The sequence below is a fragment of the Poromitra crassiceps genome (genome assembly GCF_964638095.1).
Source record: "Poromitra crassiceps genome assembly, chromosome: 7".
Classification (NCBI taxonomy): Eukaryota; Metazoa; Chordata; class Actinopteri; order Beryciformes; family Melamphaidae; genus Poromitra; species Poromitra crassiceps.
The window spans coordinates 40,078,419-40,106,209 of NC_139628.1; the positions used below are offsets into that span (position 1 = coordinate 40,078,419).

The 27,791-nt window shown below is 44.1% G+C and overlaps 2 protein-coding genes across 4 annotated transcripts; both read right to left on the minus strand.

Annotated features, from left to right (window-relative positions):
- Positions 1-2,062: 2,062 nt before the first annotated feature.
- On the minus strand, positions 2,063-24,679 carry LOC310779797 (uncharacterized protein). 3 transcript variants are annotated; one of them, XM_083640296.1, is made up of 14 exons: positions 24,564-24,679; positions 14,633-14,692; positions 14,380-14,469; positions 13,559-13,591; positions 12,997-13,101; positions 12,560-12,673; positions 12,265-12,324; positions 11,353-11,385; positions 10,982-11,032; positions 10,799-10,846; positions 8,871-8,972; positions 8,219-8,243; positions 6,213-6,295; positions 2,063-3,557 (listed from the first exon to the last, which is right to left on the minus strand). In XM_083640296.1, exons 1-14 carry the CDS (start codon positions 24,619-24,621, stop codon positions 3,544-3,546), a joined length of 876 nt encoding a protein of 291 aa, XP_083496422.1. In that variant the 5' UTR covers positions 24,622-24,679; the 3' UTR covers positions 2,063-3,543. The 3 variants fall into 3 exon arrangements, with proteins under 3 accessions (XP_083496422.1, XP_083496423.1, XP_083496424.1); XM_083640297.1 differs by lacking the exon at positions 13,559-13,591; XM_083640298.1 differs by lacking the exons at positions 2,063-3,557; positions 6,213-6,295 and adding an exon at positions 6,322-6,432.
- Positions 16,684-22,266, minus strand: LOC310780230 (semaphorin-4F-like; the record flags this gene model as incomplete). Its single annotated transcript, XM_083640811.1, has 3 exons — positions 16,684-16,699; positions 19,872-21,443; positions 22,142-22,266. 3 exons carry the CDS (start codon positions 22,264-22,266, stop codon positions 16,684-16,686), a joined length of 1,713 nt encoding a protein of 570 aa, XP_083496937.1.
- Positions 24,680-27,791: the final 3,112 nt, after the last annotated feature.

Consider the following 27,791-nt stretch of genomic DNA (forward strand, 5'->3'; position numbering starts at 1 on the left):
AAATTTTTGCTGAGTGAATCAAAACGACCACCCTGCAGAGACCCCGGTTCAATTCCACTGCAGCGGTAGGCCTACTTCTGTTCTTGGTAAGATGTTCCTACAGACACAATTGGCCGTGTCTGCGGGTGGGAACTGGTGGGGTATGAGTCTTGGTCATTGCACTAGTGCCTCCTCTGGTCAGTCAGGGTGCTTGTTCGTGGGGGGGGGGGGGGGGGGGGGGGGTGGACTGGAGCGAATAGCGTGATTCTCCTCCCACGCGCTATAGGTCCTGCTGGTGAAACACCTCGCTGTCAGTGAAAATAAGTGGCTGGTGATTTGGCACATGTATCGGAGGAAGCAGATGTGCTAGTCTACGGCTCTCCCCAGATCGGCAGAGGGGGTGGGACCGGGACAGCAGGGATACAGCTGGGAGTGTGTGGGGGCGGTGAAGTGTAGTATCGTCATATCACTCCACTTCAGTATTCAATATTAACATTCTTTGCCATGCAATATACGCACATCCAACTCTTTCAGATGCAGGTGTGTTCAAACGTCAAAGTATCACCTGAGTCCTGAGAAAGCACACAGCATCACAATTTATTGATCACATAGTGTCTCGGTGGGTCTTTGGTTTTGGTCAAGTGAGAATGGGTTCATGGGGTCTGGATGGTACAAGGATCAATATTGTTAATTGGAAGATATCAGCTATATCTTTGACTTTAGATTCATTCTCATCTGATGAGAGCTATCAGGTATAGATAGAGCAGGCACACCCATACGCATGAGTGACGTATGAGTGGGATATTGCATACTGTTGGCCTACATCTATTTGACTGTGACCTAATGAAACCCCTTCTGCAATAAACACTGTATGAACTGCCTTGTGTTGACAATTTGCTCCCTCCAGTGGTGAATAATGAAACAGACAGCTCGCACTGTTCTGCTGGTGGTTACGTCATTGGAGGACCTCATTTTCAACCAAGATGAACAAAACGTGCACAGAGCATTGATAACATTTAATTTAGGGCACATTTGGACATTATCATGTTTTATGAATATTTTGCATGGTCTGATGTGTAAGAAAAACTGTTGTCTAATGTAGCCTATGTACCAGTCTGTGTGATGAAATGGTACATTTTAATATATGTGTGTTGGTCTGCAAAAACCCTTCACATGGTGGGAATTTGACATTTTCATTTATTGACATTTCCATAAGAAACTCTCCCCTATATATAACTTTTTGAATGACTGAGATAGCTCTCTCAGATCAAAAGTTATGAGTATTTTAATCTGTTAAGTGTCTAAAAGTAAAATGTGAGAAAAATGGCTTTAAACATTCCACAAAGTTGTAATTGCTACAGTGGCATTCTACCAAAACCATAAAAAATAAATATGTTCCCCTTTGTTTTATGAAAATAATTATTCACCATGATGTACTACAGAGATGAAAGTAACTGAATCACTCAAAATCTCAGCAAAACTCATTTTCAACCTTCTTTGACTCATTAATTACCAACAATGTGCAGCAGTGACATGTGAAGGGTTTCTGCAGGCCAGTGCTCACTGTCGAGAGAACTAACCATTCTCAAGTAGTCTAACCTAATCTTCTCTCTCACTATATTTTATAGATCAAAGTATCCATCACCAGTGTTGGGGGTAACTCATTACAAAAGTAACATATTACATGCAATATATTACTTTTAGAAGTAACTCAGTAATATAACTTACCAATTAATACATTTGATAATAATCAAATTACCAATAGGATTTCAGTAATATTATAGTTACTTTTACAGTTACTTTGTCAAGTAACACAAGTTACAAATGTAGTTACTTTCTTTTTTAATCAAAACACATTTAAATAAAGATACAATCATTTCCTGATCAAATTGTGTGCGTTTTTATGCAAATAACCACTATAGATGACGATAAAAAAGGAAAAGGATAACATTTAGAATTTTGGACAGTTTACACTGACTTCAAGATGGTTGAAATTATTTTTCGGGATGGTTCCGAGGCAGGGATGTCACTCTGCTACTGCTGTTATTTTGGTGAAAGTAATGCAAAAGTAGTGTAATAAGTAATGAGTTACTCTACACAGACAGTAATATTGTTACTGTAATATTGTTATTACTTTCAAATAAAAGTAACTAGTAATATGTAGTATATTACATTTTGAAAGTAACTTGCCCAAACACTGTCCATCACACAAACACCTATTTTGAGTAATTTGCCATAGATGACCCATCAAACCAACAAAAGAGACCGAGGCAGTGATACAACCAAATTGGGCAGCAGAACCATTGGGTGTTTTAATAGTGGCTGTGAGCATGAAATTGCAGTCATAATACTGTACATGAATAGCCTATCTGAAAATAGTTACAATATTTTGAAATACAAACAGATATTTTTCATCACCGTATGTAATATTTAGTCATGGAGGGGGAAAAAAGCATCAGTGCACATCAGATTCTCCTTTATCCATTTAAAACTCGACAAAGTTCAGCTCCACGTACAAATAAAGATTCTGGTGACAGTATTGTCGTGCAGGACGAGCCAGCTGGTTCAATAAAGGTTCGGGTTGAGAAGCCTGGGGGAATAGTAAATTTCAACAACAATATTTAACTTAGATAGATAAAAAAGAAAAGATAAGGAAACACCTCCAAATATTTATGTCTGCATGGGCCATTTTTGTGCTCACAGCCTCTTTGAACTACTGGAGAAGACAATAAGCAATAACAAATGAATGGCGTCATCATCTACAAAACAATGCAAGGTAAATAAATGATGGGTAACAAAGGATAGTAATAAAAGAAAACTGATACGAACAATTATTACATCAAATACGTGATGATCTGAACTGAGTGCACTGTACAACAAAAAATGGCAAAAAGCGGCAATACATTTAGGTTGGTCTTAGTCAACAGTATGCTGAAATACATCAGACTATCCATCCAAACAGAGGAGAGTGGGGACTGTAATGTAGAATCTCTGGTTTGCTCCCTATGGTTTTCTCCATGACTCCATGCGAGTAAACTGGTTGGCTGTAATTCATTCGATGGCCCTGGCCCCATATCTATCAATATCAATATCTATATCAATATCTATATCAATATCATATCCTGTTTTCCTCTGATTTACAGCCTATGGTCCTGAGGAACAAAGTTGGTTGAAGATAAGGAAGGTCTCTCACTCCGAGTCAATACAGTTCACTTTCAGAAAAGCCTATACAGTGTGTGGTGCAAGTGACATTCAATTTCAAGGATGAGCCCATCTGAATTTTCTTTAAAAGCTGTTAGCATACGGAATCATACACAAAACCTTGTTCAATATTTCCTACTTCACAACGTGCCTTCCGTGGCTTTCAAACTGGACCTGTGTTTGAAGATGAGAAAAAGATAGGAGCAGTTTGTCGGGACCAGCAGTGTGTGTGTGTGTGTGTGTGTGTGTGTGTGTGTGTGTGTGTGTGTGTGTGTGTGTGTGTGTGTGTGTGTGTGTGTGTGTGGGCGAGAGGTGTGACTCATCCAGCCGTCGGTCTCCGTGTGACTGGTCCTGCTCTTCTTCTTATCTCGCAGCAGCTGAAATGCAGAACAAAGGAGGCAGCCGATGAAGCCACAGCAGACGAAATGCCCAACAGATCAAAAGAGGAGTTCAGTCTAAAACCTGAAAATGAGATTTAAAGACCCCTTAAAGTAAAAAAAAATATATATATATATAATATTACAAATCTTCTTGTTCCTCACTCAGTTTTGAGCTTATATTGTGCAGAATGATGTCTGTGCAGAGTTTGACACTAGACGGCTGCTTTTACATTTCTCTGCTGAAACTGGAAAGTTTCTCTGTGCTCATTGAAAATCCAATTTTAAGGGCGGGCCTACGAGCATGATTTGTGACATCACAAATAGTTTTGGAAGCCACTCCCTGTCCAATATTCAACTGACACAAGTGTGATTATGTGGAAAGCCTCCTCCTCAAGCCTCCAGTGCACATACACTGAAAATGGACTTTACAGTGAAGTAGGAGATATCTTCTGTCCAGCAGGAATACTTTTGAGATTAAATATATTTGCATATTCATAGACTCTGGAATTTTTAATGAGGGAGAATGAGTAGATGCATTTTAAGGATTTTAACAAGATAATTTAACTTTGTGGGAGTATTTTACATAGGTCGTAAAACATGACTTTCTTATTATTATTCCCTGGAGGCTCCTAAGTGGAGCATAGGGTCACAACCACACAGCGGCAACAGGGTGGGGTTGCTAGCCCCATGCCCCCCAAATATGACTTTAGATGGTCTTTAAAACATCCTCTGATTCAGCGGTGTATAAAGTACTCGAAAACCATACTTGAGTAAAAGTAAAGATATCTTCCCAGAAAAAGACTTTGGTAAAAGTAAGTCACTCATTAGAATATTACTTGAGTAGAAGTATTAAAGTAGCTCATATTTTCTGTACTTAAGTATCAAAAGTAATTTTCTGATATTAAATGTACTTAAATATTGAAAGTAAAAGTGTAAATGCTGTTAAAAAAAATCAAGCAAAAGACATGCCTGGGCTTGAGTGGAAGTCTATTTCTTCTTCTTGACTTCTATAGCCGCTGGCAAACAACGTTATGTTGATTACAGCCACCCACTGGAATGGCGTGTGGATTGTGATTAACGTAACTTGCAAACTAGGAGCACTGATTTTCCAAACCTGATTGCTTGCAGACTACCCAATTTCTTCTGATTTTAATTTGTAACTATGCTTGGGGGAAATGTAGCGGAGTAGAAGTATCCATTTTATTTGGGAAATGTAGTGGAGTAAAAGTGAAAGTTGACAGAAATATAAATACTCAAGTAAAGTACAGATACTTAAGTACTTAAGTACTGTACTTAAGTATTAATACTTTGTTACATTACACCACTGCTCTCATTGTACCTTGGCTCATTGAGAAACCCTTTCCCTTTACTCAACACCAGATGACAGTGTTGCAGTGACACGCTGACATACTGTGACACTCAAGCAGGGGCGGACTGCATAATCGGGCACGTCGGGCAAATGCCCGGTGGCCTGGCCTGGCCTGGCCTGCAAAAAAAAAAAAATAATAATAATAATATATATATATTTTTTTTTTGCAGGCCAGCCCAGGCCACTCACTGAACAGCAGGCCAGGCGCCGCCTACTGGTTTACTAGTGGTTTTATTACTTTATTCAGGTTTAAAGTGGGTGCAGCTCATTGTAAAATTGGACTTGGCCCAAATTGGGCTTCAAACGGCCCAAATCTGGCTTCAAACGGCCCAAATTGGGCTTCAAACGGCCCAAATTTTTCGCCGCCGCCCGGACGCCGGCACGCGTATCGTGCACCCGTATCGGCCTGGCCTGCTTGGTATCTAATGCCCGGCTTGAATTATGATCCCAGTCCGCCCCTGCACTCAAGTGTCACATAGCTCTTTCTCAATATCAAAGTTCCTTCGTGGGCAGGACGGGTCCTTCCTATTCACGTCCTACAGAGGGCAGGCAAGAGTCCTTCCTCACATTCGAAGAGCAAACATTTTCGGAACAGGCTTGCGATTGTGTGTGATGGTCCCACTGTCACTTGAACTTCCGTGCGAAAAAACAACAAAGAAAGTTGACAAACAGCTCATTTGGCCTAACATTACCGACATTTCTAGCTTATAAATGTTGCTGTAAAATAAGGATAAAAAGATAATACAATACTTGTATATAAGTCTCAAACAGCGAAAACATGTTCTTCCTCAGCTGGATTCCTAAAGCCTGACTCAATTTCCCTCTGTTGCTTACAGTAATCTAGGCCTGATTGTATGAGGGAAGGAAGGCATGGGAGTTTCATGCCCAGATTTTTCGCCATGGGTGGAGTGTGTGTGTACAAACCGTGTATTACACACGAACACACACACACACACACACACACACACACACACACACACACACACACACACACACACACACACACACACACACAGTCTCTGGGCCGCATTGACATTTGCCGGCCGCACAATAGCTCCCGTCCAAAATAATGAGTGTTTATGTGAGGAAGTCCCTATCTTTCAGCCCCTGCTGGTCGTTGGAGGGCGGGGGCGGCGAAATCACAGGAAACACCTTCCCTCGCACCAGCAAAGCCCATTGAGCACAATGAGATATTAAAAGCTACCGACTTCCCTGGAATAATTGAGAGTCTGGTGAAACAGCGAGAAGGAGCTCAGGGAAACTGATGGAAGAGGATGACGTACCATTTTCTTCTCCACCTGAAGACTTGACGCCGAGAAGCATCACGCCATCCTTGGTGCTGTCAGGTCGGCTCTGGAAAGACGCGCTGTGAGGGAGGCGACGAGGCAGAGAGAGAGCAGGATATCTATGGTTAGTTAGTTAGTTAGTTAGTTAGTTAGTTAGTTTTATTTTCCAAAGTGTCATGCACCTTAAGGTGCCCAACCCGCATGGGCTTACAAGGCACTACATTCGTAACATACAGGAGCAAGAAAAAGAAAAAGAAAAAGAAAAAGAAAAAGAAAAAGAAAAAGAAAAAGAAAAAGAAATAGAAATAGAAAAAGAAAAAGAAAAAGAAAAAGAAAAAGAAAGAACAGAATATGATACATCTCCAAACAGATGATGGAAAAGATTCTAACATCTAAATAAAGTAGGCTATACATAAAGTACCATCCTATGCTGTTGGTAGGCATTTGACACAAATGGGCTACCTGGAACACTAATCATTAGACATAGAAAACAAATCTATGAGTAGTACTTTGGTAGTTCAGAGCGTTATATTGGGGAAGTTAAGCATAATTTGTGCATTTTGCGATAAAAGCATATCATTTGAGGGGTGTCAGCGAACGCGTATCACTAAGGCCCAGTCCTTCGCGCGGCCGACCCGCGGCCGACCCCAGTTATCCGACCCGTGGTCTTTTGCCACATGTACGTTACAGAAAAAACTCATGAGGTTCACATGCGTCCACATGTTTCACCACGTGTTCACATGTGGTGAACATGTGGACACATGTTAAATTTCACATGTGAAAACATGTGGAATACATGTGAAACCCATGGGAAGGATGTGGTTTTGGAACATTTTCACACGTGGAAAACATGTTTTGCCACATGTTGTATAGCAACATGTTTTCCACGTGGGAAAACAACATTTAGATGGGTTTCACATGTAATCACATAGGTTTAACATGTCATCACATGGGAATTTACATGGGTTTCACACATTTCACATGTGAAAATGTTCCAAAACCACACGCTTCCCATGGGCAAAGCACATGTTTCACATGTGTTCCACATGTTGTCACGTGTGAAATTTGACATGTTTTCCCATGTGATCACATGCGATCACGTGATTTTGCACATGTGAAGTTCATGTGGTTTTTCTGTAAGGGGTCATCCCCTCTCTCTCCCCACCTTTCCTGTCTATTTACTGTCCTATCCTATCCTATCAACTTATGTAGCCCCGCCCACTTGACCCAGTTGTGTTATGACTTCCTGTTCAAAACACAGTCTGTTTTACCTGCTCACTAGTACTGTACTGTCACAGGAATGTAAACACAATAGGAAGTAACTGGCTGACCCCTGTGTTGGAACATAAGGTGAATAAAGGCAAAAATGCAGCCAAAAAAAGCATATACCATAATTTGGTACACTTATAGCCAAAGGCATTCCGAAAGGAAATTGATGTGCGGGCATCATGAATTTTGAAAACAAGACCAGGCAAACCTAGTTAAGCCGGACCTAGACTGCCACTCAGTGTTGTGCAAGTTCACATAAGAGCTAGCTCAAACTTCAAAGTTCAGTTCACACAGCTTAAAATGAAATAGTTCACGTTCATAGTTCACAATTTTGAAATTTGAAGGATAACCACCGCTGAGGTGCCCTTGAGCAGGGCCCTTAATCCCAACCGCTCCAGTGGAGCTGCTCAGTGGCCAGTAGATCCGACTGTGGTTGTACTGGTCAGTGTCCAGGTGTCAATGTGTGTGTGAGTGTGAGCAGGGTGCTCCTGTGCAACTGCAAACCTTTTGACCACAGCGCTCCCCCCCCCCTTAACCCCCCCAAACACCACCCATATGCCCCTAGTCAATAACCCCCATTGCCCCCACATCAAATTTGTTTTGGAATGCATTTGGCTAGAAGTGTACCAAATGATATGTTTATATCGCAAAATGCATAATTGCTATGACACTTTTAGCTAAGCTGCCCCACTATTACTATAGAATCCACGTCTTCACAATTCAAAGTTACTCACTTTTCAGTGCCATTGTCAATGGTGTCTGTTGAAGAGAAGAGAGGACACATTTGTAAACACAAACTGTATTTTTTATTGTTCTCTGTCCACTTCATTCACACTGGCTTTTATCGCTTATTAATTGAAATGTAAGCATTAATACCATTCAGCATGTAGCATGCAGCTTTAAAGGAACAGTTCACCCAAAATTTGAATTACGCCATCATCTATGCACCCTCATGCCAAATGAAACACAGTAGGTGAAATGTGTTAGCCAATATAACACAGAGGGAGCTTGCCAGCACAACTCCAGTTAACTACAGCTGCTCTAAATTATGGTATAAATATATTGTAGGTATTTTTTTTAACTCTGAAGAACTGGTCTCTACTGACTTTACTTCTTTTTAAGGCTGCTATGGAGTTGGAGTGTGTTATATGGACAAACTTCACCTGTGTTTTCAACTGGCATGAGGGTGAGTAGATGATGACAGGATTTTCGTTTTTGGGTGAAGTGTTCCTTTAATAGGCTACCTGTGTGATCGTGGACCTTCATGCATTTGAATTTGAGAATGCAGACAACAGCAGCCAGTGCCACACCAAGCACAGGCAGGAGCATCCACAGCATCCTTTTGTCTGAGGAGAGAACAACATGAATGTTGTTTGAATGTTCTACCTCGATTGGGGTCCCTCATGCATTTTTTGGATTTGAGAATGCAGACGACAGCAGCCACTGCCACGACGAGCACAGGCAGGATAATCCACAGGAGCCTTTTGTCTGAGGAGAAAACAACATCCATACAGCTTATATACCATGTCGTTTATTATGACCTCCGCCGAGCACGTTATGTTTTCGCTGCCGTTTGTCTGACAGTATGTTAGCAGGATTACGGAAAAACTACTGGGCCCGATTTTGATGAAACTTTGTGGAAGGGTGTATAGCATGGGCTAATTAAGAACCCAGATTACATTTTGGCCAACATGAAGAAAGTCCTCCCACACTTCTACCAACATGTCGACTTCGCTACAAGAGGGGCTAATATACTGGATTTGGCCTAGATACAAACATTATGAAAGCTTTCGAGGCAGCCCCCCGCCCCCACCTGGGCTCCCGCATGCAGGCGTGGGGGAAAAAACTATGTCTGCAATCCAAGACTGGTTTGAGCTCACTAATTGGACCATGTTCAGGGAGCCTGCCACTGCTGGACAAGATATCAACCTGGAGGAGTATGCAGAGTCTGTGCCCGGATATATAATCCGGACACGGATCCGGATAAGTGCACAGATGTTGTCGGTGTGTCTTCAAAAACATCACTATCCACGCTAACCATAAACACTGGCTCACCACTGAGGTGTGCGCTATGCTGAAAGCATGAGATGCAGCCTTCAAATCCAACATGCTGGCCCTCAGATCAGCAAGGGCCCAACCTGAACCGAACCATCAGAGTGACAAAGCGCGCCTATACGGGCAGAAAGTCCAGAGCCACTTTCATAACTCCAGAGACATCAGGCGCATGTGGCAGGGGGATACAATCAATCACAGACTACAAGCCCACTCGCTCCTCCAACCCGCGATAACAATGACACTAACTTCCTCAATGAACTGAATGTTTTTTTTGGCCGACATGACAAGGAACTGGACTACAGGGAGGAGGTGATCAATCTGCTGCTGAAGGAGATCATCGGGGGATGAGGAGAGGCCACCTCCCCTCCCCCCTCCTCACCTCATTCTACAGAGGCAGCATTGAGAGTGTGTTAACCAGCTGCATCTCCCTCAGGTATGGAAACTGCAACTCCATGGACCTGAAGGACCTGCAGAGAGTGGTGAGGTCGGCCGAGAGGATCATTGGGACCTCTCTGCCATTCATCCACGACACAGGTCACAAACGCTGCCGGACAAGAGCCATGAACATTGTCAAGGAGGAAAGAGATATCACAGCACCCGGAGCAGATCAGCCTGGTTCTGCAAGAGCTTTTTTCCGCAGGCCATCAGGCTCCTTAACTCCCTGTGACTCTCTTATTTTGCGATTTTTAACCCCTTAGTATTTCTGAAATTGCATTTTTGTTAGCTGGATGCAATCGTAATGTAGTTTCTGCTGTGCCTTGTGTATAGCTTGAATGACAATAAAGTTGAACTTGAACTTTGGGGCGGGTCTGGGTTTGGGGCAGAATATGGAAAAGATGCCATAGCTATGGATAGGAAGGTCATAGAGAGTCAGGATTCGAGGGGTGGGTAGGGGCCGGGGGAGTGGCTAGCTGTATCTGGGTGGTGGGAGGGGGCGTGGTCAGGAAAAGGGCAGGGCTATGGAAAAGCTGCTAGGGATAGGAATGTCATAGAGAGTTGGGATTTGAGGTGTGCGTAAGGGAATTGCTAGGGGGATGTGGGTGGGTCAGAGTCAGGGTTCTGATCCAACTCACAAAATTAAACATCATAGCAGACTAGAGTATTGGCCTTGGCAGAGGTCTGCGCTCTCCGAGTGCAATTCTAGTTAAAATTGGAATGATAACGTTGGCATGGAGTAGGGAAAAGACTAGCAGGAGCACATTATGGTCTAACTACAGTTACCTCAACGCTGATAATTCACCCAATTTACAGTACAGTACCTGATTTGGCAGGTGCTTTCTCTCCAGTAGCAGGAGTAGCAGGAGTACCTATCAGAGCAAAATGTGCTTTTAGATTATTGGCTTCCAGCTCATCTTTCTTGTGACTAAGAATGAGTTATGATTTAAAAAGGCATCTATTTATTCCATGTGTGATGTGACTGAGTAGATATCAACGTAGCTTACCAGCAACTTTCCTATCAGGTTTTTTCTTGTCCTCTTTTTTCTGTCCTGGAGCTAAAACAAACAAACAAATCATATATATTTATCATATCTATCTCTCTCTCTCTCTCTCTCTCTCTCTCTCTCTCTCTCTCTATATATATATATATATACATATATATATATATATATATATATATATATATATATATATATATATATATATATATATATACACACATGCACACACACACACACACACACACACACACACACACACACACACACACACACACACACACACACACACACACACACACACACACACACACACACAAACAATTCTATAGAAAACTAAAAGATTGCAAATACTGTATATCAGTGACTCACTGTACCTTGTGTTCCCACAGGAACAGCAGCAGTTGGAGCTTGGGAATAAAGAAAATAAAGACCATCATTGCTTCTGAGTCAAACTTGCAGATTAAATACTGCATTTAGGTAAACACATTTCAATTATGACAAAAGTAAACACTTCTTAGTCACAGTAGCTTGCTGGTTAATTGTTTTTCTGCTTCTTAAAGGACAAGTTCACCCAAAAATGAGAATGCAGTCATTAGCTACTCACCCACATGCTGGTTGAAGGTTGGGTGAAGTTTTTTTTAGTCCACAAAATATTCAAGTTTTCCAGGGAGACAGAGTTACAGCATTCATCTAAACAACTGAACTTTCAAAATAAAAGAAAACAACAATAAAATGGCGTAATCCAAGTCTCCAGAAGCTGATTTGAAAAGACATCATTTACACCCTGTTCTGAGCTGAAATCTTCACTGTGAGCTTAAAGTGAAAGTGAGAAGTGAGATTTTCAGTTCACTGCTACAGTGAAAACTTTCAGCTAAAAGCAGGGCATAAATGACGCTTTTTCAAGTCAACTTGGCATCTCGGGGCTTCTTGAGACGTATATACTGTATGTCACAGTGCTTGGATTATGCCAGACGAGCAGTATGGAGACATTTTAATTTAATTTAATTTTAACATTTAACAGTTTGACAGCCACGAATCACTTCAATTTTTTAGCAGAATGCTGTAACTCTGTTTCCTTGGAAAAGTCCACAAATGTTTTGTGGACTAAAACACTTCACCCGACCTTCCACTGGCATGGGGGTGTGTAGATAATGACTGAATTTTCATTCTTGGGTGAACTTATCCTTTAAGGGAATATTGATTATCATCGGACATGATTTGGACACAATTCATTTTTCTGTAGTTGAATGGGGAGAAATAGGTGATTTGATACTGGTAGACTGTACCTTTGGGTTTGGTTTTGTCTGGTTTTGGTGTTGGTGTTCCCTTTTTGCTGACATCTGGTCCTAATAAAATTCAAATTAGATTGTCAATCCAAAATGGGACATTCAGATTGAACAGAGGTCACATCCTGCTGTCATTAAGTCTTTTCATTATGTAGAAGCTGTAATCATCCGTCTATCTAAAAACAAGCAAAGAACATTTTGGAATACAAAACCTCAGTCATTAAAGATCATAAAGCTGATTTCCTTGGTCAAATGCCATTTTGCTGAATGCCACCTGGACGAGATCTCCTCTCACCTGGTGTCACGGCCACCTTGGAGGTATCAGAGGAGTCATCAGGGCCTTGCTGTGGTTGACTCTCATCCTTAGTACTTCGTGGTCCCACTGTGTCGTTCTTCATCTCTCCTGTGGCTAATAGACACATGAATAAAATGTCATGTAAATATGACAAATCTCAAACAGTAGTAAGGGTTAGTGACGAATAGTTAGAACAATACTAATAATACTACTAATAATACTATAATAACACCACACAAAACAAATTGATTGACCATATTGGACTGAAAGACCTTTTAGCTGAGTCTTAAAGCCCCGATCTGCGATCACGGCTAGGAGCCGGTCTCTTGTGGCTGAGCAAGGAATTACAACACAACCCTTACCCACTCTACTGTATCATTACCAAAGCAATGAAAACCAGCATTTTGTAGTTCATTCAATTCTGGACAAAGACTAACTCTTAGTGTCGTTGGATGGAGCCGGGGTTGGAGTGACCGTATCCTTGTGCTCTGCAGGAGGAGGTGTCGTCTGGACAGCAGCTTTGGTTGGAGGCTCCGTCACCTCTGGAATCACAAAACATGAGGGATTAAAGGCACGAATGATTGTGTGACCCAGTCCTAGCCTGGGTAAACCCAGCCCCCAGTGACCTGCTCTCAGACTGACCCTGCTCACGAGTCACAAGGTGACTGAGAGCTAGTGACTGAGAACTCTGAGAGCAGGTCACGTGGGGGCTGGGTTTACCCAGGCTAACCCAGTCCAGCTACCTAGGGAAGACCAGGATATTTTTTAATGCTTTCAATTCCGCCATTCAGGAGCAAGCTACAGTAGATATCATGTGATATATATATATATAATATAATGTGTGTGTGTGTGTGTGTGTGTGTGTGTGTGTGTGTGTGTGTGTGTGTGTGTGTGTGTGTGTGTGTGTGTGTGTGTGTGTGTGTGTGTGTGTGTGTAAAACAATTCTATAGAAAATTCTATAAAAGATTGCAAATACTGTATATCAGTGACTCACTGTACCTTGTGTTCCCACAGGAACAGTAGCAGGTGGAGCTTGGGAATAAAGAAAATAAAGACCATCATTGCTTCTGTGTGTGTGTGTGTGTGTGTGTGTGTGTGTGTGTGTGTGTGTGTGTGTGTGTGTGTATATATATATATATATATATATATATATATATATATATATATATATATATATATATATATATATATATATATATTGCCCGCATTTGTCTCCTAGACAGACTTTTCTGACCCACTGGTTTACACAGCCACTTTTGAATGATCCCTTCCCACATTATGTCCCGCCTCCCGCCCCAACATCCTGTTTCAACTGGAAATACTTCAAATGATTGTGACTTTAAATGATTGTGACTTTAATGGCTGGGAGCTGGGATAGTTGTAACAGAATAAACATGTCACCACTTAAACACAGCTATAGTACTTGACTCTTGCATGCAAGCAAACATGAACAAATATTTTGCAATCAACCCCGTTCTCCCCTATCTATCTATCTATCTATCTATCTATCTATCTATCTATCTATCTATCTATCTATCTATCTATCTATCTATCTATCTATCTATCTATCCATCCATCTATCTATCTATCTATCTATCCATCTATCTATCTATCTATCTATCTATCTATCTATCTATCTATCTATCTATCTATCTATCTATCTATCTATCTATCTATCTATCTATCTATCTATCCATCTATCTATCTATCTATCCATCTATCTATCTATCTATCCATCCATCCATCTATCTATCTATCTATCTATCTATCTATCTATCTATCTATCTATCTATCTATCTATCTATCTATCTGTGACTCACTGATCTCAGGTGGTTTCGGGGTGGTAGCAGCGATAGCAGCAACAGTAGTAGCAGCAGCAGCAGTAGTAGTAGGGGCTGCTGTTGGAGCTTCTGTAGACACACAGACATTGAGATAGAGTTACCATTTAAACACTTGCATATGAGAAATCTGCAGAAATCGGAAGAATTTGGGTGTAAACTAAAAAGGGTTACAATTATTATCTCAATCCCCCGCATCATATTGCCTTTAGTGATTGAGCTAAATGCTACTCACTTGGTGTCAAAGCTGCTGCTGTTGGTTGTGTTGGTTGTGTTGACTCATCCGATGATAAAACTGGGAAGAAGAGACACAATGGTGAACTTACAAATACTTTACACATGTCCATTTGCATTATGTACACAGTCATGGATTAAATGAAGTTTAAAAACAAAACAACACTATGCTTGCGGCTTGCGGCATAGCATAATGATAACACAGATTGAAAATAGCTCATCAGCAGTAGGTGATAATAGAGATAATAGGATAATAGAGTCAGGTAGGGAATACCTGTGCTTCCATCTACTGTATCTAGTGGTGAATTGTCAACAAAATCTTGAAGCTGGTGTCACACTCATCCAGGCAAATCACAAAAGTCTGAAGTATTGCTGGTTGGGTGATCATTCAATATAGTGACACACAATTCTGCTAAATCAGGTATGAACATTTTTAAAGAATATTATTTGACATTATAAAACGGCTCTCTCAAATCAAGCAATCTGATTGGTTCACAGCCATTGTATAATTCCAGTAACCGAGTTCAATAACCCATGGCCATGGGTTATTGGTTGCCATGGCAACTCTCTTACTAAAAGGCAGCGCTGCGCTCGAGCCAAACAGCTTTCTCCTGATCTGCTGTATGGAGGGTCACTAGTCCTTCAAGTCTTTGTACAATGAGTCATTATGGATGCATGATGGCGCAACTCTCTTACTAAAAGTACCTCAAAAACAAAATGGCGGAGACAGCTTTCAGATCCTTGTGAATCGATCTTCGCTTATAACTTTACTAATACTTCGCAGAAAATTATGTTTTGTACAAGAATAGACGCGGGCTAATGTCTTAACCCCTCTCTCGCGCGCCCTCACTCTTAACCCCGCATTTCTAAATAAGACGTAACGTTACTTGGTGTCGGCATAGCCAGAGAATGGTCATGGAATTGAAGTTATAGGATAGATACTGTGATTTCCTTCTCACAACATCATTGAATTCACCCTTGATTATTCATCTGTGTTCTATATGGTATCATTGTAATTAGGGATGTTCGATATTGGCTTTTTTACCGATATCCGATAATGTCCAACTCTTAATTCCGATACCGATATCAACCGATATCAACCGATACCGATATAAGCAGGCTTTTTTTCCACCAAAATTTCACGTAACAAGTTACATAATGTAGCTTAATGTAGCTGAAGAGTTTAATATATAATATGCATGTTGTGTTAAAGTTGTAAGTGTTAGAGAAGCAAGCTTGTGACCAGAAGGTCGTCGGTTCAATCCCCGGGACCGGCAGGATAAATCTGGGTGGGGAAAGTGAAAAGGCAGCGCTTGCCCCTCCCTCATTACCACCACTGAGGTGCTCTTGAGCAAGGCCCTTAACCCCAACCGCTCCAGTGGAGCTGCTCAGTGGCCAACAGATCAGACTGTGGTTGTACTGGTCAGCTTCCAGGTATGAATGTGTGTGTGAATGTGAACAGGGCACTCCTGAAAAAGAGAGCATTGCTCTCAGTGAGACTCCCCCTGTATTTATATTTAAAAAAAAAAAAAAAAAAAAAAAATATCGGCATGAAAACCGATACCGATATTTTCCGATATCGATTTTTTTATGCTAATATCGGCCGATAATATCGGTAGGCCGATAATATCGGACATCCCTAATTGTAATCCTTGGCCATAAGAATGTAGGGGTAGACATCACCTTTTCTGTTATCATGTGTGGTTCAGGAGATATGATGCAAAGTACATAATTCGCTTATGGCGGAATTTAAATGGTCTATAACAGTGAAAAAAGATACGCACATCCCAACCAGTTTGAAAGGCAGGTGCTGGACCTAATAGAAACTGCAGTGAAATAAACAAATAAATAAAGGCCGCACACTGTAGCTCCTGTTTGCTTTTGTTTTATTCTTTCCAGGTGTTACGTTTCGAGCTTACGCTCTTCTTCAGACAATTTAAATGGTCGCCACAAGGCAAAGATTTGCGATGGCTCAATTTCTGAAAATGTTCATGACCCCAAAACTATAAGCAGACCAAGTTTCATGCTTTTATGAAAAAGTGAACATAATTTTCACACATCATCTGGACTAATACACAGAAATCAGGGGTTTGTCATTTCTATGGGAGAAAGTTTGTTTACAGTGATAACTATCAATAAGCTACAAGATTGACACGGTTATCATACCAAAATATAAACTAGAGACATGTAGGAAGACAAAAATTGTGTGGTCACCTCAGGTGGTAGATTCAAGATTCAAGATTCAAGATTCAAGATTTTTATTGTCACTCCGTGGTACAAGTATCACGTGTGAAATTCTTGTGCTGTGGACTCCGTTTACAACATAGTACAAATATAACAGGGCATATGAGTGCAAAAACAACAAGAGACACAACAAGCAATAAGGCAGTAGAGTGATAAGACAAGTCAGAGACAGTGGCATATTCACTGCACATAGGTGCACATGTCATGTGCATACTTTAGACGTGCTTAAACATTTTAAATTCGACGTATTTGACATACAGGTGCAAATAGCATATACCTTATTAAACATACAATTAAACATTAGACATACATAATGGTAGCAGCTACAGTACGGTACAGTACGGCTACTACACTATTTGTGTATGTTAACTCATTGAGTGCCAGCCACTTTTGGAGAACGGACGCTCCCAGTGCCAGAGTTTCAGAGCGTTTTCAGTGATTTCTCGAGGCCCACAGAATATTGTGTGATATTACTATGTAAACACCGAACACGCACAAAGAACGATGAGACTCTATTGTATCAGCAGCAAAAAAAAGTTTATTGATATCATTTTCCGTTCTTTAGTTATCAGCCGGAGAAGATAGGTCAAAAACAGCAAATACAGACGTTTCCATCTAGAAGCTGAGATATTGAGCCTTTTGTGAAATATAGCATTTCAAGCAAATCACTGACTCTGAAGCTAATATTTTCTGACCTGAAACATCTGAACAGTAATTTCCTTCAATATAACAGCACCCCCACCCCCCTCTACTGCAAACTCCTCCTCCGTGGGTGTGTCTCTGGTGGCTCTGCTCGCTCTGAGTGCTGCTTGTGTCAGGCGAGTCTCTGCTGCCTGGATGGCGGCCGCTCGTCGGGGCAGTCTGGATCGGGCTCGCTCGTTTCTGGGGTTTCGGTTGTGAGCTGGGATGAAGCTGCGTCCGATTCTGGGCTTTCTGGGCTTTCTGGGCTTTCTGCTGCGCGTTTCAAAGTGTGCTGCACCCAGAGTCTATTTTCAGAGCCCCCCACCGTTGTGCGCCGGCTCCCAGCGCGACAGTGAAAATCCTAACCATTCTCATGAGAATGGTTTCATCACGGCTTTTTCTGCTGTTTTTACTCAACTTTCTCTAATCTGGAGAGCACTGTCGCCACCTAATGGGTCGGTAAAATAGGTTATACACATTCAACATGCCCCAAAATTTTACAGGAGATATATTAGGCTTTGATCCACGTCCCACCGTCAAAAAACGCAATTGACGACAATCGTCGTCATTGGCACTCTACGTCACTAAACGAAATGACGACGATTGTCGTCATTGGCACTCAATGAGTTAAGGAGTCTCGTGGCCTGCGGGAAGAAACTGTCCCTCAAGCGATTTGTGCGTGCTTTTGGAACCCTGTATCTCCTCCCTGAGGGTAACAGGGAGAACAAGCTGTTGTGGGGATGGTTTGTGTCTTTGATGATCTTCAGGGACCTCCTGAGGCACCGCTGGTTATACAGTTCATGCAGTTCTGGCAACTCACATCCTGTTACGTGCTGGGCCGCGCGTCTCACTCTCCGTAGCGCCCTGCAGTCCATGGTGGTACAGTTCCCGTACCAGGTGGTGAAGCAGCCAGTCAGCAGGCTTTCAATGGTGCCTCTGTAGAAGTCCCTAAGGATTTCTGGCCTTAGCCCAAATTTCTTCAGGCGCCTGAGTCCGTGTAGTCGCTGTTGGGCCTTTTTGACAACAGTGGCGGTGTGACCGGCCCAAGTCAGGTCCTGGTGGATGTTGACTCGCAGGTACTTGAAGCTGTCCACCCTTTCCACCACTGTGCCGTTGATGGTGATTGGGGTGTGTGCGCCCCCCCAGATCCTTGAGCTTGCGTACCAGCCTGGAGGGTACTATGGTGTTGAATGCTGAGCTGTAGTCCACGAACAGCATTCTTACATAGGTGTCCTTCCCCTCCAGGTGGGACAGGGCGGTGTGGAGCACGTGTGCTACTGCATCCGCTGTGCTCCTGTTGGGGCGGTATGCAAATTGTAGCGGGTCGTGGTCCGGGGGGAGTGTGGGGCGGATCTGTGATATGACCAGCTTTTCAAAGCACTTGCTGGCTATTGGCATGAGTGCTATTGGGCGCCAGTCATTGAGGCTGGTCACTTTCTGCTGCTTGGGAATGGGGATGATTGTCGCTGCTTTGAAGCAGGAGGGAACTCGTCGGAGGGAGAGAGACTGGTTGAAAATGTCTGTGAATACGCCTGCCAGCTGGTGGGCGCAGGCCTTGAGGACCCGCCCGGGGATGCCGTCCGGGCCAGCCGCCTTGCGTGGGTTGATACGCAGGAACGACCGGCGCACCTCATCCTCAGTGATGGTGAGAGGGCGGTCTGGATCTGTGGGGGGTGGGAGGTGGGGGGGGTTGGTGGTTAGGTGGGAATGGGAGGGGGTGGGGGTGCTGAGGGGAGGAGGGGAGGAGGGGTGGTGGGGGGAGAGGTGGCGGGGAGGTGGTCGGGGGGAGGAGGGCAGTGGGGGTGGTGGGGGGGAGGAGAGGAGGAGGGGTGGTGGGGGGACGGAGAGGAGGAGGGGTGATGGGGGGGAGAGGTGGCAGGGGGGGAGGAGAGGAGGGGGGGTGGAGAGAGGGGGGGGTGATGGGGGGGAGGAGAGGAGGAGGGGTGATGGGGGGGGGGTGGCTGAGGGGGGGAATTGGCCTATGGACTATGTCACTTTTTTTTTTTTTTTTTTTTACCTTTATTTATACAGGGGGAGTCTCACTGAGAGCAATGCTCTCTTTTTCAGGAGTGCCCTGTTCACATTCACGCACACATTCACACCTGGAAGCTGACGAGTACAACCACAGTCTGATCTGCTGGCCACTGATCAGCTCCACTGGAGCAGTTGGGGTTAAGGGCCTTGCTCAAGGGCACCTCAGTGGTGGTAATCAGGGAGGGGCAAGCGCTGCCTTTTCACTTTCCCCACCCAGATTTATCCTGCCGGTCCCGGGGATTGAACCGACGACCTTCCGGTCACAAGCTCGCTTCTCTAACCATTGGGCCACCACTGCCCACAAAGTCCTGAGCCTGCCCACCTGGGCCGGCTCAGCCCAGGTGGGCCTGCATGCTTCTTCGTTCCACTCACAGCCCAGCCCTCTGGCTCTGGTGCACACCTCATAGCTGGGATACAGACCACAGCCTTCAGCCTGGACCCGCGCCACAGACAGGGGGGTGCCCACCACAGTCTGGCCCTTGTACAGGAGTATATTGTTAACAGGTTCATGGCTGGGGAACAGAGGGATCTCCTGCAGTAAGGTGGTGTTCTGGCCCACTACTGCCACCCGGTGGAGCTCCCCGCGGGCCGTTCCAAGGTGCAGCACTACTCCTCTGTGCTCCTCTCCACTCCCTGTAAGTGTCACGGCCAGCTTGGTGTATGTGATTCCCCTCCGGACAAACAGGGGCGCTGCGGTGACATTGTTCGCCATCAGAGGGTGGTCCCTCACGAACATCAGCACCTCGTCGGGAAGTAACTTTGACGACCCGAACCCCTGGGCCTTCAAGGCGTTGTTCAGGCACTGGCCAGGCATTGGCACCGGGACAGGTTTACGGTCGTTACGGGTCTTCTTAAAGGGACCATCCATTGCTATACTGATGTCAGACAGGCTGAAAACACACACCGCCGACAACTGCTCACTCTCCCACTGGGAGGTGAACAGTCCGTAGAAGTGCGTGCTGCTGGGGTCGCCCGGCGCGTGTTGCGTGGTGAAAACATCAGTTAGGATGTTGTAGTCCTGACCGCTGGCTTTGTCCTCACACACCAGCTGGGCCTTGAGGAAGGTGGTCCACTGCCCCACCGGGGTCTTTGCACCTCCCACGTCAGACTTACAGACCCGGGCCACTCTGGGGACTTTGACTTTGTTGTAGAGGTCGTACTCCTTGGCCACCTCAGTGAAGAAGAAGTAGATCTTGTCATCGTCTCCTGTGGGGTTGCTGTCTGCAGACTGCTCTATGAAAGCCGAGCTCACAAACTCTGGGTCGCTCAGCCAGTCGATGGATTGGCGGGTGCGGATGCGCTCCTCCACGGGGCCCGTTGCCCGCGAGATCTTGAACCATGTACTTTGGAAGTTAGCGCTGGCTGCAGTGTACAGGAGACCACCTGCCATCACAGCTGTGTAATGCTGACTGGGCTCAAAGGGACACATGCCTCTCCCTGACTCCGTCTTCACCGCCCCATCGTCTGTCGTCTCCAGGGTGAAGGAGGAGAGATTCAGAAAGGCACAGCGGGGGTTGAAGGCGTAGGTGCCGCACACGTAGACACGCCCGTGCCCCAGGAACTCCAGCAGGCGGATGTAGTTGTTGCAGACCACCTCTGTTTTTCCCTTTTCCACACAAGTCTTCCTCTTCTGTTTTGGCACATCCCAAATAATTGTGCGTGGCGGTTGGTTCAGGTTGTTGGTGTCCACGGCCAATATCGTGTCCCTGGCACCCAGGAAGAGCATGCCAGATGAATGGTCCAATAGGAAGGTGCTGAAGTTGGCCACATCCCTGAACTGCATGGGGCCCAGCATGTCATCCAACTCTCCCAGTCCGCTGAGAAGCGATGTGCAGGAAGCTCCAGAGAGAAGACTGCACACCGCGAAAAGGATCAACATCATAACTGGAAAGTATGGTGTATGTAAGTGCTACTGAAGTGGAGATTTTTGACTTGAGCAAAATCATCTTATGACTGATGATGTCATAGGCATTGTGTCATAATCAGTGATGTCATAAATCATCTTATATAAGTGAGTGACATCGCTGAGCCAATAGAGCAGGCGAGGCCACGCAGAGGCTGAGCTGCGGGCGAGGACGCCTAGTAGCCGAGTTGTGTATGCGAGCTGCAGGGCGAGCTGCAGGGTGGAATCGAGCGTGCGAGATGCCTAGTTTACGTAGAATTACCTATCTTTATCATTTAATAATGTGACTATGCAAATGTAAGCCATATTATGATACTGTATATCGGGGGGGGGGGGGGGGATCCAGATATTTCTAGGATAAAATTGGGGGCTTAGCCCAGAACTCTGTAGGGGGTCCGCCGAGACCCCCCCCCCAAAACAAACAAACAAACAAACAAACAGGTAAATGCACACTTTTGGAGCATTTTGAGATGAATACTGAAAGCCAGACATATCACCCAGCCCCAGTCTGAGGTAGTGCTTCTGTCATGAAAGAGCCGGCAACAGTTTCCTCAGAACGAGCTGTCCCCCGTTTAGCATCAGACAGTCGCTGCACGTTTGCATCGTTCCTGTTTGGCATGCACTGAAAGGCCAGCCAGCGCCCGAGACAAAAGCGGCCCGTCCGCTGGTGTCAGATTGGGGATGACAAGTGGTGTGGAGATAGCGGCGGTGGCTGGTGTCGTGTCGGAGGTGGATATCCTCTGGTCGCAGTCCGCCTCGGTGTGAAGCTGCATCCTGTCCCAGACGCACCATTGTTGTCCCTTGACCCCACGCGTCTGAGAGGGCCGGACAGGCTTCCTGTCTTCAGCCGATGTCAGCTGCGACCCGTGTGCGCGACCCGTGTTTTCTGCTGACCCCCGGGGTTCCAGCACCGACCCCGTCCAGCTCTGTCTCGCTTTTATGAGCCTTGTCAGGAGAGGCAGCAGTTGAACCTTCCTTGTCACTATACAGATGTGGAGATCCTCATGGTTAAAGAATGACAAATATTTCAGAAGGTGACATTTTATGTTTAGGAAGGCCAAGCTGCAGGCGAACAATCCTGTTCTGAATTTTAGAAGCTTCCAAAATGGTCCTCAATGACTTTCCCTAGACCCACTTTCTGTACAAACTAGTGCTGTTAGATTTGCAAATTCGAAACAACACTAATTAATAAAGGAAATATTGGTTAGAACTATATTTGCCCAATTCAATTGACAGTTTATTTGCCTTAAAGGGACAGTTTACCACAAAATCAAAAAGACATATTTTTCCTCTTACCTGTAGTGCTATTTATCCATCTAGAGCGTTTTGGTACACCCGCTAGCTAGCTAGCTGCTGCTCTTTCGATCGAACTAGCAGCTGCTACATGTAGCTACTGTAGTGGGTGTAGTTTGGTCAAAAGAAAATAGTTGACATGAAACTGTTCACAACAAGTTCAAAACAAGAACAATCGAGATGATAAACAGCACATACAGGTGAGAGGGGGGAAAAATAATTTTGGGCTGAACTGTCCCTTTAAACCCCCCAAATCCATTGACCATATCCTATGTTAAGAATTCTTATTTTTCTTAAGGTTACAGAATTGTCATTTTCTCAGGTTTTCTTATGCCTCTGCTCTCCTTTCCTTCGTGTGCTGAGGCACTAGAAAAAGCTCCAGCAGATCTGTGTCTCACAGGGGCGTCGTAGTGGGGAAAAAGTGGGACCTCAGGGCCCAAATGCAGGGAGGACCCTCGGATTTCAAAAGATGCCTGAGAGACATGGATCAAGACCCCACAGAGACTGTATAGGGCCCGGAATTTTTGTGCTCCACCCCTGGTCCCGGCTGGGACTGCGGTGCCCATGGAGCGGGCGTTTCCTTCAGATGTTTACAGCTGAATGCTTGAGGGGGCGGATGCGCTGCCAGTCGGGACGTTTCGCTCTCAGGACAATGACCCGTCTTCTCTGTGAGAGAGGGAGCAGCTGGGTTCCCAGCACTGCCTATCTGCGCTCAGATCACCTATCAGAGCGCTGCACAACAGTTAAGGGCTCTTTTGGACATGTGCCCAGCTTTGCACAAGAAAAAACAAACAATCAAGGGCCACCCTCTTTTTCCTGTCCTTCAAGCAAGAAACAACACTCACTTGTCACTCTTTGATTATGTTTTCATTTCTTAGCTTTTGATTCATTCTCATTCTTTTACCCCCTTCTAGAAGGCATTTTTACCGTCATTATCGCGGCAACAACACAACAAATAGAACTTTTAATCCCCCCCCCAATCTTCAGTCCAAAATGTTGACTCAATGGAAGTCAAGGACGAACACACATCGTACGTATACCCCCCCCCCCCCCCCCCCCCCCCCCCCCCCACACACACACACACACACACACACACACACACATGCACATAGCTTATCTGCGCTCGCTCGGACAAACGGAAATACACTCTCAGACTGGATGCCCCCCGAGGTAATGTTCAAAGTGTGAGAGTGATACTCCTCTGGATCGTTATCTTTGCACATACCAAGACCAAACTAAATCAGATTTATTATTATTATTAAACAAAAAGCAAACAGGCAAGTACAAAACCTCAAGCTCAATTATCTCTCATTTCACCAAAAATATGGACAACTCCTGTTGAGAAACACCCTGACAACGCAGAACTCCCTTTCCTTTCAAACATTTATGTTGTTAAAATAACTCTGGCAAAAAATCTTGATTGTGGAAATGTTCTGGCCTCAGTAGACATTGTAAAATATTAGATTCAGTCTTGTTTTACACACTAAGCTACAGTATGCATAGATTATTTGAGGGCCCTGTCCTGGTTGTTGAAGTGACAGTTTCTTGGGACTTAAACTGATTGTTCCTATAAGGGAGAGCTGAGAACGTCTATTGCAGCTCGGACTCATCTACAGTATGTAACCCCAGGTTAAGAGGTTAATTTACTAACATGTTACTGGTTATGAAGTTAACATCCTAACATGTTACTGTGCAGGTTAAGAGGTTACCATCTTAACATCCTAACATGTTACTGTGCAGGTTAAGATGTTAAAGGAGGTTTCAGTGCTTCTCCTACCTGTTGTGAAGAGCTGGAACGACGCTAGCAGGAGGACAAGAATCCTGGTGGGCTTCATGGTGAGTCCCTCCGAGTCCTCAGACCAGAACTGAGCAGCCAGTGGAAAAGGTGTCCGAGCTCGGCTGCTGATGCTTATTTTGGCACTTCCTTTAGATAAAGGAGGGGAGGAAATACACTGGCTTCCCCTCCTGACGTGGGCTTGGGGCTGGCTGGACAGACAAGCGCAGACCAGCCAGGGGACGAGAACTCTCTAGCCCAGGGGTGGGCAACTATTTTTCATGGGGGGCCACATGAGAAACCCAGATTGTTGCCGGGGGCCGAACAAATATTGTCATGCCGTAACCCAGGGATGGGCAACTTTGATGATAGAGAGGGCCACAAAAAATGTCCTTGCTACCAGGTTTTGCTGAGGGCCGAACGGCGCCAGCGTGAAAAATTTGGGGCATTTGAAGCCAGGTTTAGAGGAATAACTCATTTTAAATTAACAGTTGTGATGTCATTATTCAGTCTTAACCACCAATATTTGATCCTTTTCTCACTCACTCCTATATCACCACCTGCTCTCAGGGCTTGAAATTCACTTTTTTCACCACCTGCCAATATGGCTGCTAGATTTTAAAATTAATTAGAATTTCCACTAGCCGAAATGTTTTTCTTGAAATAAACCATTATTGAATTAATTATTGAAAGATATTCCATATTCCAGACTGAAATGCTATAACAGAAGTGGAGTATTGGCCAGAAAGACATGAACATTTGGACACTTCAGCGCTTCAGCACTTCAGGTATCTTGCATGTTGCGTTCAGGTGCACTGTAAAAAAAAAAAGAAAAAAAATCTTTGCAATTCCATTGCGGGCCACACAGATGGCGCCCGAGGGCCGCATGCGGCCCGCGGGCCGTATTTTGCCCATGTGTGCTCTAGCCCAATTGTCAGGAACTCGTGTTGTGCTTGAATGCGTCGCCAACTCCTGTCATTTATTTTTTCCTGCCCTTACGTTTGAGGGCCAGTGTGACCAGTCAGGATGAGACTGGGAGGTTTCAGAGACTTTCATCAGTGATCCTCCTGGTCAAGCATGCTACCACTCTTCTGAAGGCTTTGGCAAAAAGAACAACCAAGCGCTGTAAAAAATGCCAACACATGCTTTCCAAGAATTGCATCTTCATTATAGCTTTAGATAAGTCAGGAAACAGAGAGATTTTCCAAGGTTTGTCCTTGGAATAAGTGACAGCAGAGATGCTCACAACTCATTTTTGCAAGTCCAAGTCAAGTCTCATGTCTTTGGTCACAAGTCCAAGTCAAGTCTCATGGCTTTGGTCACAAGTCCAAGTCAAGTCTCATGGCTTTGGTCACAAGTCCAAGTCAAGTCTCAAGGCTTTGGTCACAAGTCCAAGTCAAGTCTCATGGCTTTGGTCACAAGTCCAAGTCAAGTCTCATGGCTTTGGTCACAAGTCCAAGTCAAGTCTCAAGGCTTTGGTCACAAGTCCAAGTCAAGTCTTAAGTCTCTTATGGATGAGTATTCTATCATCTGCTGCACGCCATCCGGTCTGATTAGAACACTACAAGTAAGGAATTCAAAGCATGTACTGTAAGATCCTCGCTCCTTTATCTATGAGCATACCTGTATACAAGAGTTAGTGGCACCAGGGTAACTGGTGTTAGTGTTGGGAATCTTAAAAAAAAAAAAAAAGAAGCTCAAACTTCATTCCAATTCATACCTATTGAAGTGCATGCACTGACAGCACAATTTCAAAACAATTTACCATCATGGAGAGATCGTATCTTTCCAGTTCTTGCTGCTTTGCACTGGCTTCCCATAGCGTTGAGTATTGATTTTAAAACTCTGTTGCTTGTTTTTAAAGCACTACATGGTTTAGCTCCCTCCTATCTTTGTGACTGCCTGTCTGAGTATAATCCAAGTCGCTTCCTATCAGGTCTTCTGCTGCCGGCCTTCTTAACATTCCAAAGGTTAGTGGCAAAAAGGATGGAGAAGCAGCCTTCAGTTTCTATGCACCTACTGCCTGGAATAGGCTGCCTGCACATACTGGAGAAGCACCTTCTGTTGATAGTTTTAAGAGGCACCTTAAATCAAATTTTTACTCCCTTGCTTTCAACTGAATTTTACTTTCTATTTTTAGCTTGCTTTTTATTTATGGTCTTGTATGGTCTTTTTATTCCTTGTTTTTATCCATGTTTAACACCATTTTAATCTTCTTTGCAGTTTCAATTTTCGTATTCTATTACATTGCTGTTTTTGTTTTTACATGGTTTTTACTGTAAAGCACTTTGAGCTACATCTTATGTTATGAAAGATGTTATACAAATGTATTATTATTATTATTATTATTATTATTATGAAATGTCTTGAGCAAAGTAAACAGCTGCAGCAGAAGACAAAAAGCTCTCGCAGCCCAAGGGAGCTGCACAAATACCAGCTGTGACGTTTCACCATTCTCCATTGTTTTTCTAACAGTGGCCTCGCATGCAGACGACCTTAGTGAGGTCACCACACTTCAGGCTGCTTAAAGTCCCTGGAAACCAAGAATAAATGTGTGTTCTGAGTTTGTCACACCACGGGAAAATGTGTTATTAACCACCCAGCCAAATTTGAACGATTAAAAGTTTCACCAAGTATATAAAATTAGGTTTCAAAATCATGAAAAGTGTTATCATAAGCAGAAGCTACACGGTATTATTAAAGGTTATTAGGATTTTAGGAAGCTATTAAATTAACCTAGCTAGTCACTATGCCTAACCAATAGTTACCTTCTCCCGTTAGCCTTCAGTCTTACTTATCGCCATTGGTTATAACTGCACATGTTGGACTAGCATATATGAGCTTTACCCAGGATATGAATGAATCACCAAACCCGAATCTGTGCAGTGACTCGAACATATAAGGCCCTTCAACTGTATCGAAAGCCTTCTGTGCATCGAGCGATAGAATCGCTGCGCCCCTGATCTTACTGTGATCTGCATATATGGTATTGAGAAGGCGTCTGACATTGAAGATAGAGAACCTATTCAGGATGAACCCTGTCTGGTCCGGATGAATGATTGATGACACATGTTTATTTAGCCGGTTGGCCGGCGTTTTAGTGATTATTTTTCTGTCAAAATTCTGCAGCGCTATAGGTCTGTAGCTGGCCGGGTCTACTTCCTCCTTCCCCTTTTTTAAGATGAGGGAGATGTTTGCTTTATACAGTGTTTTAGTCAATACTTTGTCCTT